Source organism: Lepidothrix coronata, unplaced genomic scaffold, assembly GCF_001604755.1.
Source record: "Lepidothrix coronata isolate B3197 unplaced genomic scaffold, Lepidothrix_coronata-1.0 Scaffold192, whole genome shotgun sequence".
In the NCBI taxonomy this organism is placed as follows: Eukaryota; Metazoa; Chordata; class Aves; order Passeriformes; family Pipridae; genus Lepidothrix; species Lepidothrix coronata.
Window position 1 is genome coordinate 1,118,902 of NW_016690372.1, and position 18,992 is coordinate 1,137,893.

Sequence of the window (18,992 nt, forward strand, 5' to 3'; positions counted from 1 at the left end):
TTCTGGCAAACTTTTATTCTGTGAACTGTCCTCAGTGTCATCTAGCTCCTATTTTGAGCATGCAAGGAATTATTAAAATCAAAAAGCATGTCCCTTCTAGTGTCTCTACTATTGCAATGCCGTATTAGTAAAAACCCCAAAACATTGATAATGGTAGGCCATGCTCTTTTGTGCACTACTGCACAAAAGATGGATGTCTACTTTTTCAAACTGGCATGTGAATCCTGTGTGCCTAGGATCTGCTCTTGAAATCTCAGATATGTTAGTCTTGATCTTCAAGCATGCTGGTGGCATGTAGCTATTGTAGAAAATCGTGATAGTGAAGAGACATTTCATAAAATGTAATGTGTATGTTTTGCCCAAGTCGGATGCTGAGGTGGCAGCAGAGCTGAGAACATGCAGATTTTCTCTGAGCCTTTCCTGGGCAGCAAATCCCTTGGACAGGTACCTAGACCATCCACTTTAGGTGTTTGTGCCTCCCAAGAGAAACAGTCTCCTGCTTACTTGGAACTGGAGTTGCACTCTTCATGGGATGGTCCTCCTTGTGTTATTTAGGATAGACTACTTGATAGGTTATATTATTTTTGATGTTTCTAGCTGAGACACATTCAGTTCATTTTTTTTTAGCAAATGTATTAATCTGTGTTCTCTTAAGAGCCAGTTCCACAACAGCAGAGGTATAGGAGGACAGGCTGATAGTTTTTGTCATCTCCTCTGCTCTGTGTGCTTTTGTTTTCTAGTAAGGAACTTAGCTCTTTTTATCAGCTTTGCATATATTTATTGAGATGTATTTATTTGTGCATGGGCTTAATGTCATGATATACCTCACAAGAAGGTTCCCTGTTCTCTGTGCTTTCCTCCCTTATTTTACATGGGCCTTATTTTTGCACATAGCTTTGCTATGGCCAAGCTGTAAAGACAGTAATAAAGCATGTGTGCATGGCAAAATAAGGTGTACTGAAACACTTGTATAGATGCTTTCTGTCATTTTTATGTGCATCACTCTCTTCCTTCTGATGTAGTGCTGTCTGTAACGATCTACAGTCTTCCTTCAGCTTTGTGTTTTCAGCATTGTGTTAATTGTTTGTGGTGTATGGGTTTTTCAGCAGCGTGCAGTGGGAAAGGTCAGCTGTCAGAAACAGGCCTGTCCACAACTGATAAGGCGTTCGAGAGATTGGATTTGACTCATTAAGCACCTTCCCTGTAGACATGGAGTCTGCTCTGCCGCAGAAAAAAAAACTAAATCAGGAAGGGAAAAAGCCCAGGATGAAGTTGGAGCATGCGCCAGAAACACTGGCACACCCTCCCTCTCGCCCCTGTGCGCAGTGCCGGAGTTTGGTATGCTTCTACCGCGCTCACATCCTCACACACCGTGGACATCTATGCTTATGCCCTGAGATTGCGTGCATTCACTTCAGTATTTACACCTGGGCAAGACAGACATGCATTAATTTTTTCTGTGTACATAAGTGTGCATGTAAGTCCTTATGTGTGGGTACTCTGAAGTTACATGAGGGTGATGCATTTCATTCCTGCCCTCAGATGTGTAAATGATTTCACACTAGTGGCCTGCTTCCTTTTCATGCTGTAACAAAGGGCACACCTCCTCTTTATGTGTATATATTGTGTTTGTTCAGATGCACTTTGTCTGCCTTACGCAGAAACATACTGTGCAACTGTCTTGCCTATGCTGCATATACATGTCCACTGCCCTGGCTGCTGCACAGACATAGCAGGAGCCTAACCTGTTTCTCATTGCATACAAATGCACACATTTTTGCCCCTATATAATTACTAGTCAAAGCTGCTCTGCCAGCTTGTAACAGTCTCTCGCCTGTGGCTTTGTTTTGAGAAGAATTGTTCTGCCTCAAATTGGGTTTGGATATTGCTACTTCCATAAATGGTTTTAATGATATCTCACAACGAGCATAAATGAAGGGCAGCAGTAGTGTTTGGCAGTGTATTTTGTGATCCTGGGGTTCTGCACAAATACACTGTCCAGTAATACAGAAGCTGTGAGAAGCTGACATTACTGCAGCCTCTGTGATACCAGTCTCATGCGCTGCTCTGCTCTTGTCTCTCTTCCACCTCACTTTTGCTTTTCACCTTCTTTTGCATCTCCCCTTTCCCATGGGCATGACTCTCAGTACCGCTCGCTGGTATTGAAAAGGATAATTTTGTGGATCATTATTGTGTTATTACAGTGATTAGCGGTAACTATTTTTCTACTCCCACTTTCCTCTGGAAGGATGCCCAGGGGGCTCCCTGCTCAGCAGCAAGCGCGACACTTGCTGGAAGGCTGCTGCCAGCACAGGCCCGTGGGTACGCAGCAGTGCACACATTCACCTCTGGCAGTGCTGCCTCTCTCCCTCCTGCCCCTTTTTTGCATTCTTACAGCAGTTCTCTAAAATACTGCTCTCCAACGGAAGCAGGAATTTCTCCTATTGGGCTCCCTCCGTGAGCTTTTGTTCTGAATGCACTTTTCAACTTTTTCTCAGTGTTGGTGTAAATAATTTTTGTTCATTCCTGTGTCAGTCTTGGAAGACTCCCACTGACAGTCCCCCTGTTTTTTTTCCCTAAGCAGGGCTAATCATACCACACAAGTAGGGAAGACTGTGATAGCTACCTAATGTTCTTCTTCCTAGTGGTACAGCTCTATGGCTTTTTACTAAGGTCAGAATATTTTAGGAAAGACCTTGTCTTCAGTGTGGTAAAGAACAAAAATGCCACAAGTGCACCCTGTTTCATTAGCTGAATGTTAGTGCTCTTGAATCTGCATGCAGTAATAAACAGGTCTAAATACTTAGCATACAGATTATTATTTGGTGTTTGACTTCTGATTTTTAATAGGCTAGAAGGGTAAGGATAATGTGGAATTGGGAATTACAACTTGGATATAGATTGCTGCTGAAGAAGAGTAAATCTCTCAGGGGATGAAGCTAATGTTGCTTGTTGCTTCATTTAAAAAAAACCAAACATGGTATGTATAAAACGATAGCACTTTTGGTTAAGAATAAGATAAATAAGATAAAAAGCTGGTGAATTGAGAGCTCAACTGTATGTTTGCACACTCTTACCCTTCTGTTCTCTCACATATGCTCTAGAAAGAGGGGCAGATGGACTGGGTACCAACCCAGCCGTAGAGGTGGTCTATATGAGAGCAGAGCTGGTGAATATGTTAGATCTTGAATTTTATGTTCATGGTGCTGTGATGTTCTCCCTCTCTTGTCAGTTTGCACTTTGCTGAATGTTCAGACTGTAGGGAAACATTTCTACTGGGTGGTGTGTTCAGAGACTGGCATCCTTAAGTTTTAGAATGATGCATCAGGAAAATGAGAAAACTATAAGAAATGCAGAGTGAAATAAAAGCATAAGAAAAAGCAAGTACAGCGGAATTACGTAAAGAATTGCCCTCACCTATATTTAGCAGTGAGGAATATAGGGGAGGTCTTATGCCCAGCTCATCATAATAGTATCTTTTGACAGAATTAGTAGCAACACCCTGCTTTTTCTCTACCTTATGGAGCTGAGAGAGTAAAAAAATTGTTCAGAGAAATGAAAAGAAATATACTTTGTCCAACCAAAACAAATTGTGATTTTATATGACTATATCAAATTCTTTCAGGCAAATTATTTTTAAAATTGATTTATTCAGCTTCTTTCATTTCAAATAAACATGTTTCATGCTTTTATTTTAAAATTGAGCTCTAGTTTTTTAAGAAATGCATTTTTGAGGAAAAGTAAACCAAAGTTTTTAAATTTCATTTTGGATTAAGGAAGACATTGTCATAGGATTGGTTTTTTAGTCCCTTTGGCCAGTTGATCAGGGCATAAATAACATCACAGCTCTAAGTACTCAGTACCACAGTCAGACCAGTATCTGGATTTTATGGTTTCTTTGGCAGAAAATGCAACATCACACTGATACCAGTACAGTGTTTGTTACCAGTACAGTTGTTTATATTTAGCGAACAATGAAAAACAGGTGGAGGAGTATGCTTAGGACATTGTACACTGCATATACACTGGATTGGCATGTGGCTTTTCCTCACAAGTATAGAATATTTCTTGATTTGCAGAGAAGTTTTATTAAACTCATAGGGCATTCTTTTCCCGTAGGTCTCAAGGACATAACCTATATTTTTGTTCCCTTTGTAGTATAGATGGAGACAGCTGAGGTTAATTAAGTGCCTCAGGTTGCACGGTAAATGAGTGGCAAAGTTGAGGATAAAATGCTTGTGTTATGACTTCCACATCTCTAGTTTGTCATTTAGATCAATTCTGGTGAGCAATTTATAAAATTATGTTGCCAACCATGTGCTATAATCTTTTGTAGACATATGTCATCTTATTTATTAATTTTCATTATTGTAGTACTAGTACTTTTATCATCAAAACAGTTTTGCAAAAAAGTCTTTACGATTGCATTTTTCAGCTCTTTTGTGTGATATTGGAACAAATTCTCCAGATACTTGTTTTCTTTTTCCCTTTAGAAAAAGACAGAAAATGTGGTTTAGAGAGTCAGTAAGGAATCTGTGGATCATATTATTGACAAATCTAGGTTTAAATAATCTCTGTGTTAAATATGTGGACAAAGTAGGAGATTTTGTGTGATGTATCTGATTTACTTTTTTTGGTCTCAGAAGAGATTTTGTGAAAGGACAGCAATATACTGTTGAGTGAAGAGGAGATTTCCAGTGTTGGGAAGCAAAATAGCTTTCATTTGTGTGAATATTTCTTTGTTTAGATGATATGAACTTCAACTGTATATTTAATAGGTGCATACTCTAGAAATTTAAGGCAGTCATGCTTCTAACAGACTACTAGCTCTATCACATATGTGAAAGTGATATATGGAAACCATTTTATACATTTAGTACATGTCAACTGTTTTGAGGATCAGGAACCTTAGGGGAAATTTCTCCTTTTTTTTGAGTTAAAGATTAAGGCACTGTTATCCCTCTTCCTTCCCTTTGCTCTCAATCTTTGCTGTGTAGTGGTCCAAATTCATCAGGTGAGTTAAGTCACTCTGCGGGGCTGGTTCTGGACCTCTTAGGCAACATTTGCAATCCCGGGGGTCAGAACCTCTTCTGTTTTGGAGCCAGCCCAGAGAGCATCATTCAAGGACACAGGCAGCCGCAAACAGAGGTGGAACGTGCAGCTCTAGTACAATATCTTTAGGGAAAGCAGATCTTCTTCCTGTTTTCATTAACAGCTTTGCTGCACAGGGAAATAATAGATTAGTTAGGTTTGACAAAACCCCCTGAACACTCATTGTATTGCCAAGTCTCCTTGATCTCTTCTGGGCTTAAATTTGAGGACCTTTTAGCAAACATTCTCCTTTAGACTCAAAGGGTAACGTGTAAAGCAGCAGATAACAGCAGAGAGGGCATGATTCATGCTAGGCACTTGATGTTCTCTGGTGTAATATTAATGTTTCCTTTGCTCTTACTGGTGAAGTGATAGAGCTTTTTGTGTAAGATCAGAGCAGCTACACTACGTGAAAATTTGAGTTTGGTACTGAAATAACACTGACTGTTGAGTTCATCTCACCTCTGCTGTGGGCTCCTGGACTAATGTTACTCTGCATCTCTTAAACATGATGAGAGATGTTGTCTTGCATTAATTCTTACCTGCACTGTTTCTGATATTGTGCTGATCCTTCTCTGCTTCCAAGTTACATATTAGGTGAGAATCAGAATGCCTGAAGAAACAATAAATGACAGTATTTCTGAAAAATGTAAGATTACCCAGAATGGTTTAAAGTTAGTAAGCATTTGGGAGACCACTTTTTTTACTGTGGAACTCAGCTGAGTACTTAATTTTCTCCATTATAACATCATTCTGTGATTTTACAGACAATTTTTTTTTCTTCTGAAAATTTATTTCCATGATTTCCTTGAGGTTTGAAGTAATATTATTTTTCTAAGGATTTATCAATGCAATCAGTTCAGTCATCTCATTATGACATTAAGATGACTTACATGTTCTTACTTTACAGTTTGTGGAGTATCAATGCAGGATGTGATATGTCTGTCAAAGCTTCCACATATCAGTATCACTGTTGGTAATGCTTAGAAGATGCTTCATGCACTGATGAATGTTTTGTGCACTATTTCTAATGTATTTAAATAAATAAGTTCTGTAAGACTTTTCAAACCAATTTTTGCTTTTGACTATTGAGAGCACAAAAGTGTATTTGGGAGGGAGAAAGCATGGGATCTTATTAGTGAGTTTGATGAATGGTGTCACTGATTCAATCAGGTGATGTGAAGAATGATTAGACTAGAAAAAAAATCAACTATTTGTATGTATTATTTTTCCTGTCCAAAGGCTAGAGAGGAGGAATGCAGCACGAGGATTTCGACAATTTAATGGAGGATGCAGTAATCTGCTGTTTAGCTATTACTGGAGTCAGTCACCATGTCTTTAAAATAACAGCCTGACTTTTACTAAACTATCCAGCTTTGTTTTAATAACATGAATCTAGGTGAGCTGCTTTGACTGCATCTGAGGGCTTTCAATTAAGGTTTCAGCATTCAGTCACTGGACAACTGTTTCAGAGGGTGATGAAAATTGTTCACCTTTCTTGTCCTTCAGAGGTGCTGGTGGACTCATTTTATGTGATGTTTGACATACAGTTTCTCCTCCTCTAACTTCTGAGAGAATATCAAATACAAAGTGAAAGTGATTTGAAACATAAATTATTCATTGTTCTATAACGTTGTATAACGTTGTTGAGGATGATAGCTATTATAGATGACTCCCAGGACAACCCTTCTGTCCAGAACAGAATTAGCTCCTAATAGAGTTCATGGGGGTTTACCCAGACTGGAATGCTGCCCCATTCTTTGGGACGTGATGCCTTGATCTCTTGTGGCTTATCGTCTAGAACAACTTCTAAGTCTACTTCCTGCTTAGTTCATGTGGTTCATATGTAGAATTTATTCTTTCCAGACATTGTTATGAATTGGGTCAAAAAATTTCCTACAGCTCAGTTAGAATTTTAAAACTTTAGGTCTATTGTTTATGGCGTAAGAATTAGTGTAGAAAGGAGGAAAAGATATACCACTGGCACAAAGATGTTTAGTCAAGTCCATATATAGTTACCAAGATATATAGTTACCAAGCTGGAATAGCTGTTAATTTTAGCAGTACAGGAAGATTGTCACAAAATTTCTTCCCAGAACCACCCAATTCAATTACTTGCTGGGATCACGATATTAGTCAGTCATCCCATCAGAAATAAATTAGTTTCCTTGTGTTAAATGTCATGCTACTGAAAACACAACTGATGCCCCAGTGCAGTAAGTTCAGAGCCATAGTAAGTTTACAGCTCTGCTGTAATACTCTACTGATTCCATGAGCATGGCCTCGGGTGAGGAGGGTCCATCATTCAACCAGCAGTACTAGTGCCAAGAGTGAGAACTTCTGGCTTTTCTTTTTTTCTCTTTTTTTGCCTCTGTGCAAGTAGATTTTCTGCATAGCGGTATTTTATAACACTCATATATCTTTTAATGCACTAACTTAATTATCCATGATACCTTTTGAGTATGTTGATATTTTTTCATAGATGTCCTGGATTTACAGTGAGGTTGATGGGTTTTGGGTTGTTTTTGTTTTCATTTCCTCCTGCCATGGTTAGTGGTAGTCCTCTATTTTGATAACAATTCTGTGGTTAGTGGCCAACTTTGGAAGCATTTTAGTCTTAAGACAAGTAGTATAACTGTAGAATTTTCCAAAGTTAGAGAGCTGTTAAATGATAGGGAGAAAAGGTTCCTGTAAATACTATTTTCCTTGTTGACCTCTGTTTGGCAGAACATCAAGGGACTACCCAGTTGTTCTGCTGCCTACATCATTAATGCACACTGCTTTGGCAGAAGCCTGATGCATGGCAGTGTTAGACCATTCCTGGATTATCAGACAGCACCAGCTCTTCTGTGCAAAGCACAGCAAACCGCTCAGGTAAAGTAAATCTCACTGAACAATGGAGTGGTTATTAATTTTGAAGCAGTGCAGAGAGTTTGCTTTTTTCACTAGCAGAAGATATGCTCTGATGTTGACTGTAAACCAAACCCCAGTAAGATAGGAAGAGCCTCAGAGTACACCTGTAATGTAGTGGGTTTTGACACAAGGTGAGAAGGTCAGCAGCTGACTCTTGGTTTTAGGAGAGCTACTTGAAGTTTTCTTCAGGAGACTTCAGGAAAGTCACTGCCCATTTTATATTTTTCTAAATATTTCTTAATTGTGTTTGAGGCCAAAAATCCTGTTACACGAGATGCTGCTTTTGTTGAGTATTAAATTTCATGCCCCTGAGCAGAATTAGTGCTTCTAGAGTTTGCTGGTTTCAACTTCACAGTCATGAAGTATTTATTTTCAGGCATCATCCAGAACTTTGGAGGCTGCTTTGCTTCACATCTTAGCTAGGTTGACTTCCTGGCAGGACTGGAGAAAAATAGGAGTTTGGTTTTGCTCCGCAAATGTATGAGAACCTCTGGAATGAGCCCAGGATGGGGAGATAGGAGCTTCTGAACTCAAATGCTTTGTCTGCTATTGATTTTTCTCAGTGGCCATGAATAAATCCATTAAATGTTGGTGCGTTGGTTTCCTCAGACATAAATCAAACTGTCAAGATTTCCTACCTCCTAGTGATGCCGTGAATTCTGAATATTTGAGTCCTCCTTTGTAGAAAGAGCTCTGACAGGAACACATAGCAACAGCATTGCACATAAAAACTGAAGCTAAAATTACCATCTGGCTTTCCTGATCAAGCAGTATAGCTACACAGTATATGGAAAGATCCTCAGTCTTTACCTCTCCTGGGAACCTGAGACTCAGCAAGCTCTGGGGTTTCACCAGGGATGAGAAGAGCCAGGAACTTGGCTTAGGTACTTATTTGCAGTGCTTTTGTTTCTGTTCTTGCTATCAACCTGCAATAGGTACTGATGATTGTTTGGGGAATTTGAACAGGTATAGGTTTGAGACTTGCAAAAATGGCTTTGCAGTGGGGTGGTTATGGTAACTCCTTAATATGCTCGGTGTGTCTGCTAGCAGTTGGTCAGAAAAGGGTAACATTTTACCACGTAAAGTCATGGGTATCTCCATTCTTTCAAGGAAAAGGTCTGTGTAAGTCAGTTTGAAGATTCTGGGTTTTGCTTCTATTCTGGTGATTTCTATGAGTCTTGAATATGTCAAGAGTTTAAGTCTGAATGTGGAATTTTTCACAGGTCTTGGATCTTTAAAAATCCCACCTGCTGCAGTGAATTTAGTTATGTGAAAAAGTTAGGAAGCAAATAATGGGCTTAGATTAATATTAACAAGTGAAATGGAATATTTGATTGTTTACATGTGCTAACCTGCTTTCCAATTCTGATTTTTGCAAATCTGTTTAGTATTAACTGAGTTAAAAATGAAATCATGCAACTGATGCATAAATCAATAGTTTTCAAACATATCCTAAATTCTGTTTTAAGTAAATGTTATTTCATGCAGTTGCATTGTCACGCTTGAACAACTAGATCATCAATTCCAGTAAACACCACCTACTATATACAGGGTTTCACATCACAGAAAAATCAAGGTTTGATCTGTTGCTTCATGTAACATAAACCTGGATTCCTGTTGACTTTGAGTTGGGCCTTGAGTTTAGCTTTTCTGGGTTGGCAGTGTTGCTGTGCAGAAGCTCTTTGGTACACTACCACTGTTTAAGGAATATAGAAGCCCTAAATATCACAGTGCTATTTGTGGAACCTTCAAAAATGTACAGCACAAGGGTCATGAGCTAACAAATAACAAGTGTTTCACTGCTCTCTGGTCTTCCAGGCATCACCAGACTGTGCCTGAAAGCATACAGAAATACTGTGAGACCTGCAGCCTACTCAGGCATTTTTTCTCCTCATTCATTGTGGAGAGAACCTGTATCCCTTTTCCCCCTCCATGCCCTCTGGTAATTTTCATGTGCTTTTTGGTTAGAGCTGTCATGTATGTCAGAGCATCCTAACAGTTTGGACAGTATGGAGAAGCCATGCTTGGTAAAAAGCCTTTCATGTGGCCTGACACAGGCTACTGTGTAGTAGCTTGGAGAAATATGCAGTGAAGCTCTTCAGGGCACAGCTTAGGCTCTGACCGCTGAAGCCTTTCATGAGACTGGTAAACCAGTCATCCACATGGCCACTGGTAAACTGTTGAGGAATCAGTGATTTGGGGAACACAGTTTTAGAAGAGAGTGTGTTGACCTTGGGAGTTATGCTTATGAGACGTGCGTTGAACAGGCATGACTTTGGATTGCCCAGTGAACCCCAGAGAGCTTTTAGTGTGTGGTGATCTGCAAATTCGAATGTCTGTCCAAAGCAGCCACAGAAGGAAGAAAAAATCCCCATAACAACATATGAAACAGAAATAAATGACATTCTCCCATGAACAGGAAGGATACAAAGATGGATAAGGTGCAGAATCCCATCTGTAATAAGGGTCAGTGGCAGATGACTGGAGGGAACAGGCAGATGATGTAGTTGCATGCAGGGGTGGGTTGATGGCACCTTATATTAAAACCAGTGGTACAAGTCAGAGTAATATCTCTTTGAATTTGCTCTGCTCTATTTTGATGAGTATGCAGTAGTTGCCCTAAATTACTGTTTAGATTTCTAATATGCTCTTGGCCTTCTCCTTGTACTGAGTACATCAGTAAGATTTCATTTCAGTGACTGAGAAAGGGTAAATGAGCCCTAGTAATATTTCTTATACTGAGTGAACAATCAACCCATCATGCCCCCCTTCCCAAAGACGACAAATGTGTATTCAGTGCTTTGTACATCTACAGTTGTGGGGAAAAGGCTCATAATGATTGTGTTTGACTCCTGCCCTCACTGGCTATTTGATGGGAATTTCCCACAGGTACATAGAGCATGTGTCTAACTTGATTGTAACACTTTCCCTTCTGATGGATCACGAGTGACTAGGCAGGGGAATTATCAAAGTGGGAAAGGGTTGTTAAGTGCTTGGCTCTGACTTCCAGAACTGCAATCAATAGCAGCCCTCTGTGCTTAGGCTGGTTTAACACTGACACAAACATTCAGCACTTCTTGCTGGTAGTTAAATGTATTCAGAATAGAATCACAGAACCAAATAATTTGGAAGGGACATCCAGAGACTGTAGTCCAACCATTAGCTCAGAGACGGTCCAGTTAGAGCAGGTGGCTCAGGACTGTGCCTAATCAAGTTTTTAATATTTCTAAAGATGGAGATTTCACAGTCTCTCTGGGCCCTTCCTAGTGTTTGACAATCCTCAAGATGAAACATTCCTCTGTATGGAATGAGAATTTCTTGTATTCAGCTGTATCTGTTGCTTCTCATCCTTCTTCTGCAGACCTCTGAAAAGAATTTGGCCCTGTCTTCTCTATGATCTCCCATTAAGTCATTGCAGAGAACACTAAGATTTCCCTTGAGTTGTCTCTCCTTGAAGCAGAACAAACACAGTTCTCTCAGGTTCTCCATACACCTCACCTACCTCAGTACCTTGTGTGTGTTGGCAGCTCTTTGCTGGACTCACTCCAGTATGCTGAAGCCATTTTTATACGAGGGAACTCAATACTGGACAGAGCAGTCCTAATGTGATCTCATAAGTGTCCACTGGGGGAAGAATCACTTTCCTCAGCCTGCTGGCTGATTCTTGTTAATACAGCCATGGATGCATCTGCCCTTTGCTGAAAGGGCAAGTGCCGCTGACTTGTGCTCAGCTTGTGTGCTGGGACCCTCAGGTCTTCTTCTGAAAAGCTGCTTTTGAACCACTTGGCTCCCAGCGTGTATTGCTGCATGGAGTAATTTGGCTCCTGTTTGCTTGCAGGAGTATATGGACACATGGTCTGCTTACTTAAGTACGAACACACATACTGCCGCAAAAGTCTCTGCTTAAAGCAGACCTATCACTTGACAATGATATATGTACAAGGTGGAACACTGTACTGTTTTGTCACTATTGTTTTATGCTATGAGGGCATAGATTTTACTATGTAGTTATTTTCCAAGAATGGCTGTGACAGCAAGTATTTTCCTTTCAGTCTTGTACTAATAAATTCTGTCTCATCTGTATTAGGATTACTAAATGAGACAAAATGAAACAAAAAAATACTATTAATGTCAACGGAAATAGAACTAGCCCTTGCCTTATGCAGTAACTTCTAAGCAATGATAGCTTGACTGCTTCTACTGTCTACTGCTCAGACTTGCTTTCACAGCTGGGAGTCAGGAAGGTGCTGCGTTACTGAGTGGGGGGACCCTTTTTCCCCAGATGGCACTGGTAGGAATGGGCTACAGACAGGCCTCCTGCAAGCTTTCCTATCACTCTCTTACACTTCTTCCACTGGACAAAACCAGGGTATGCAACTGGCTCAAGTCACATAAGCAGCAGAACTGGCTTTGAAGGACTGGAACACCAGGTACTGGGAAGCAGACTTCTAGTTCACACAAAGGATTTTTATGATATTCAAATGCTGCCTCCAGTTGCTAAGAAATTAGTGTACTGGCTTTTCTTACTGTACATAGGAGATTTTTTTCTTAATGAGGAAATATTTTACATCATGTGCTGTGAATAATCCCCCCCGTGTTTATTTTTGCTGTATGAAGAAGATGTGCTTGTCTACTACAGATTTCCTGGACAAGGTGATCAGACAGGCAAAGTTCTCAGATGTGTTTGCCAGCAACATTACTTACATCTGTGGATGAAATGTTTTATGTGGACTTCCCTCATACTGTTGGAGAAGGAATCTATAGGACACTTCAGGTGGCTCTCTTGCCTGCTTGGTCTCTCATTCAGTTGAAAAAAAGGGCAGCTCCGTCAGGATTATATTCTGATGTGTCTCTTAAATTGCCTGTCAGATGGGTTCAGATAAGTTCAGATGGCATTAGTGCTGAATCTAAAATGCTGATTTTTGGGAAATGGTGAAGGCTTTTTAAATGACACATATGTGGTGGTCGTGTTGAGAATAGTAGAGCTTTCCATCGTTCTCCCAAAAAGGATGTGAAGTGCCTTATTAGCAGTCCTTAAATGTTTTTCCTAGACTTCACTGCATACTGTTGAATGGTCCCTATGGTGACAGTGCTGCAGTGAAGCTGAAAACACAGCAGTGAAATTTGTCAGTACTGAGGACCCTGAAGTTAATTCTCTTGATAGTCATATTAGAAAGGGATCTGTACAGTCATTAGCATGCCATGGTATATAGCTGTACAGTAAACAGTGCTGTGGGATTGCTTAGAAATTTCATGACAACCTTAAATCTCTTCTTGGCTGACTGCTGAATAGGTTTTTTTTTCCCCTTCCTTTCCAGCACGAGATGAGAATATGGCCACTTTCCGTGGTTCCGAATACCTTTGCTATGACCTGTCGCAGAACCCCATCCAGAGCAGCAGCGATGAGATCACTCTCTCCTTCAAGACGTGGCAACGCAACGGGCTCATTCTGCACACCGGCAAGTCAGCGGATTATGTCAACCTGGCCCTGAAAGACGGTGCGGTCTCGTTGGTCATTAACCTGGGGTCTGGGGCCTTTGAGGCCATTGTGGAGCCGGTCAATGGCAAGTTCAATGACAACGCGTGGCACGACGTTAAAGTGACACGCAACCTGCGGCAGGTAATGGTGAACGGGAGAAAATGCTGGGGAGAATTTTGTTTTGTTTCATTGGGACAGGCAGATGGGAGAGAGTGTTGGAGAAATGAGGAAGCTCAGTGGAATTGCTAAAGTTTCTCCATCTATTCTGGATCTTGGTACCTAGAGGACAGTGAAAAAACATTACTTGACGGGAATTTATCCCTGCTGCAATATCTTCATTTCCACTTCATTAATTTTCTGTGTTTTTTTCAGTTTGATTTAATAATAAAAACTTGTGACATAACTTTACTTTCATCTCCCTTTTCCTTTTTTCTTTTTCTGTTCTCCCTTTTTTATTATTTCCTTAATTATGATTCAATCTTATCAGTAATATTCTTGTTGTATTTAATTACCGTGGGAACAGAGCCTTTTTCCAACAGCCAATGCTCTACACCTCTCTCCTTTTTCTTTCAGTTTTATTAATTGGTTTAACCATTGCCGTGATGTCACAATTCTAATTCTGGAAGTCTTTTGTTTTTTTTTTCCTTTTTCTTTTGTGTGTGCATGTGAGTGTGCAGGTGTGCAGACTGGTGGGTATGTGTGTAATTAATTTAACTTTATAGCTTTGGAATTAATTGGCTGGAGTCTGTCTGAGTCTTCTTGATTCTCTGTTCTTCTTTTCTTCTTTTTGATTTTTTTCCTCTTCTTTCTATAATGAGATTTTACCTTATTTCTTGTGTCTCTGCCTATGAGACTCTTCTGTTGGCTGTGAGGACTGGAAAAGTGGAAGGATCAAAAAAAACCAAGCAAACCCAGATCAATCCAGCATCCTACAATTCTACTTTGGAAAAGTTTTTCTGATTTTACCAGTGTAATTTTACACATCTACATGCTGCTTTTCCAAGCAGACAACTGTATCAGGTGACGTATTTGGTAGTAGGCTAGTCCTAAGATCCCAAAGCCTTTCTCATGAAATATAAATTCATACATAAATAGATAAGATAAAATTAAGTAACCTTGCTCTGAAAGCCGGTAAATATATGAAGTCACTAGGGCCCATCCGCTGCATGATAAATGAGGTTTACACTCTGAATAGGAGCTATTTGGTGTCTTGCTCACTGGTAGAGGCAGCAAAAATAGCTTGTAAACTAAGATTTTAAAATCAATTTGTGAATAAAATATGACCTATTTATTTCCTCATTAATGTGAATATTAGCACAACCCTTAATGGCTTTGTATAAGTTTATACAATGTAATTTGCTGTGAAAACAGCTTTTGTGGTAACATTTTATGGTAGCTAAGATCAAATGTGTCTGTGAGTATAGGATAATCAGCGCCAGGGATCAGAAATAGTCTCTACTAGCAGATGTCAGTGGATAATTTATCTGTTATGGGGATTTCAGATCTTTCTTTTCAATATTTGGGTTCGGGGCTGAAGATTTTTATTTGTCTTTCCCATGTAAATCCCTGTGTTTCTACATGCTTAGGATGTCTGGGTCTTTGACAAAAAATCTGTCATCAAACTTCCATGAGACTCCAGGATTCTTTCCTATGGAAAAAATGAATCTGTTTTCCATACTTTATATGCAAATGCAAATTTAATTTCTTATGCATTGGATGGGTCTTAATGATCCTATTTTGTTCAAACTTTCTGATCAGTACAGTAGAGGGAGAGGCACCAACTGGTCTAGGTTTGTCAGTCTGGAAGGGTCAGAATATATAGCTTTATTTGATTTGGGTTTTTTATTTTTATTTTTAGCTAGTTTCAGAACAGCTCATCTCTGAATATCTCAGTAGAGCTTACTGGCCATTTTAGTTAATCTTACTTTTTATTTTTTGTTGGAAGTCAATTTCAATGGGAAAATGTACCAGAAGCAAGATGAATCCTTGCTTCATGCCAGCATTGGTTTGGATCTTGAAGAAGCAAAAAGTGAAGGGCTACAGACAAAACTGTGGATGGGAAGCTGTAACATTCTTTTCTTAATCTTTTAGTTAGTGATTTTTTAATTGGTCCATGGAAATGGACCAAGACAATGGAAATATGTCTATGCCTTTTCATCTTTGATTAGACCAAGGCAGTACTTGGGCAATTACTAGAAAGCAGGTGAGTCCCTTGCCAATTCAGCAGCATCTCAAACCTTTAATCCTCCTGATCTGTTCACTATGGATCTTTTTAAGTGATCCTGAATTCTTTAAGGGTCCAACTTGACTGGGCAAGAATGAGATGTTTTAATGAGATGGCTGTGCTCTTTCCAAAGAAAAGGCAGTCTTAAAGTCAAATTAAAAATAATTAGCAGAGGTGATTTGGGTTCCAGTTCTATAGATAAACATGACAGAATACAGTTCAACCAAAAAATATCAGTAAGGCTGGACTTTTGTTTTTTCAGTCTTCTTTTCACTGGATACTTCCATTTTAACTCCTGATCTGTCTCAAAATTCAGACATTGACCCAGAACCTGAAACTACCCAGAAACTAGAATTCATGAAGCCTTGAGGCAAAGCAGTCCTGATAGTCCTGAACATTATCATCCAATATAATTTTGTATAACCTAAATAATTTTGTATGTAAAAGATAACTACCCTGTGTCTTTCCTATAAATTCACCTGTAATGTTGCAGCATAACAGAGGTCACTTGGAAGTCTTGTTTTCCAGCTGTGCTCATGTTTCCTCAAAAACACCCACTTCAAAACCAAACTAAAAACTGCAACAAAATACATTGCCTCTAAATGCTAAGGCTTTATAAGAAGATCAGTAGCCTCCTTATAATTGGTTGAAAATATTGCACTGGAGATAAATATATTTCTCTTTAAAATGAAATTTAAAACCAATAGTTTAGAAATTCCAAGAATATGTTCTAAAGCTAAAGCAATTCCAGCTAAATGGACTATCAGCAGCTTCAGAATGCCATCTAGTCTTTTCCTCTGCTTTTTTGGGGCTGAGAGAAGGGGGAGGAGGATTTGCATAATTTTTTGGCTGTTTCTAGAATTAGAGTAGAACTTTAAATAGTTGGACTTCTGCCCAGTATTTTTTGGAATTGTTAAATGTTTTGTAGCTAAGCTAGGAGAGTACTAAGTGCTGCTTTTTTTTAGATCAAATGACTATCGCAGTGGTTAATCTCCTTAGAGACAAACCAAGTGAATCCACAGATTCCCTTGAGTACTGATTGTTAATGTCAAAGCAAATCTCCTTGTTTATTTATCTTATTATTTCAGTTAAAACTAAGCCCTCTTTCTGCCTTGTGAGAAACCTTTACTTAGAAATAGGATCATGGCTATATTTTACCAGGGCTTTCAGAGCATGTTTGGGGCAGTGTGGTCTGGTGGGAGGAGGAGGAGGAGCAGAGGAGACTGAAGGTCAGACTTCCCCTGTCTGTATTCAGGTCTGCTGCTGATACTCCATCTCATTTTTAGCATACTCTGCCCCCCATCCCATGCTCCAACTCCCTTGTTTATAAAATGGATTTATTAATACAATATTTCGCTGTGAGTGAGACTTCCTTGATTAAGAATTGAGGATTTTGTGCTCATTATACCCAAGTACAGATTATTATTATTATTTCATTACCAAAGGCAAATAACCTTGGGACTTTATGCTCAATGCTGCAAAGTCTTCACAAACTTACTTCCTTAGTCAATGCACAACTCTGAGGTTTGCAGGCAGATAGCTTTTACATGAGGCAGCATAGAACCTGCCTGTGTAATTTAGGATAGTTCGTGCCAGCTTAAGCCACAACAGAACAAGGACTTGGACCCTCCAGGGCCTGCCCTTCCCTATTGACACTGAAACTAGTCTCAATGCAAAATCTGCTATAAAGATCTTGAGTTCCTCGGCTGCTAAAAAGCAAACAAGAAACAATGTGTAGGTTCAAACAGTTGGTATCTGCGTGCCTTGGGAAGGGTTAACAAAGCATCTGCAAAGTTCTGTTGAAACCAACTGACTGGTAAATTCTCCTAGCTCCTTCTTAATATGGATGCAGTATAATAGGAGAATCTTGTCAATCTTCTATCTTCAACCTTGACACAAGTGACACAATTCTTTCTACACAATTCCTCGACACATTTCTTCCTACGGTAGGAGAGGTTCGATTCCTGTACTCTTGGATGACAGAAGTGAGCTACAGGCACACAGTCAAGCACAGGCTTTGTTGTGTGCTCCTCCTGAAAGTTACAAACTCCCCTGCCATAAAGAAAGCTGCAGATTGGGAAACTTGGAAGGAAGACTCAAAGTCTTGGACTCTTCATCTGTAATACTCCAGCCAAAGGAAATACTGGCCTGCTTGTGATACTCTGCAACACTTGAGGGTAGTGAGGCTTGGAAGAGGAGCAGGCACATAGGTGGGTGGTTGTGGGTGAAAGAATGGAGTCATGGTTGGGTTTGTGCTGAAGGGGCAAATTGTGTACTGTGTGTGTACATCTTTGAGAGTAAGGTTCTTGTTTGAGGGAAGCACCTTGATGGGCATTTGAAGAGTAAGTATTGCACTGTTTTAACTTTGGTTCAGATCTGGAAAATGTGTATGAAGGTTGAAGTTAATAATTAAGACCAGGGTGGGAAGAGTAGGCAGCCCCCTCTTTCTTTACAGTCTAGATGGCATGGTTCCCCATAGAGTCCTGGTCATATTGTCCTCTTTCTCACTTTGTGTGTCTCAGGTGCCCCACGCCTTTTTTTGGAAAACTAACACTAGACCATTCATGCAATGTGTCATTTTTACTAACCAACTAATGTACTAACACCCTAACGACTCATCTTTGCTTTTAGTTATTTTAATTAACAATCGTTCTGTTCACAATTTTTTAATTTCCTTTCTTCCCCCTTTTCCGCAAAGCACTCAGGCATTGGACACGCTATGGTAAACAAACTACATTGTCTGGTAGATATCATTCTTATTGTCTCTTTTTTTGGGTTTGCCGTGTGTTACCTGCCTTTTCCTCCCCCTACCCCCTCTTTTTCTCCCCCCTCCTTTATACTTACTACTTCCTTTAATTTTATTTTAATTTCATTTAAAACACTTTTTTTCCCCCTCCTTTTTTTTTTTCTCTTCTTCTTTTTTCTTTTTGAATAGAAAAATGAGCATCAAAAGCAACTAACACAACTCCTCTGGAAATGGGCTTTGGACATTTCTTTCATTGTTTTCTTCACCTATGTCTTTAGTTGTTTTTTTTCCTTTCCAGTGATAAATTGTTGGGATTTTTGTCCCTTGCTTTTGAGTTTAGCTTTCTCTCTTTTGCTTTTGTTTTAATTTTGCTTTTTTTTCTCTGCTTTTGGTTAATGTTTTTTTTTAACTCTGAAGGTTTCTAGATCAGAACCATTGCAGGGCCTCTAGTCCATGGTGGTGAAGGCTCTCTTTTTCTCTCACTCTTTTGTTGTGGCAATGGCTGTTACAGGCAAACTGGCCAGAGTTGTCCTCTTTCT

The 18,992-nt window shown here is 39.6% G+C and overlaps 1 protein-coding gene across 13 annotated transcripts in view; it reads left to right on the plus strand.

Annotated features, from left to right (window-relative positions):
* LOC108505488 (neurexin-3) overlaps positions 1–18,992 on the plus strand; it is a 915,200-nt gene that overhangs the window by 273,885 nt on the left and 622,323 nt on the right. For 12 of the 13 annotated variants that reach the window (XM_017831536.1, XM_017831535.1, XM_017831539.1 and 9 more), the window contains one exon: positions 13,323–13,624. In XM_017831536.1, the coding sequence (XP_017687025.1) occupies positions 13,323–13,624 (302 nt within the window). Of the gene's footprint in view, positions 1–8,792; positions 8,889–13,322; positions 13,625–18,992 lie in introns of those variants that run through there. The other variant, XM_017831544.1, reaches the window with a different exon arrangement.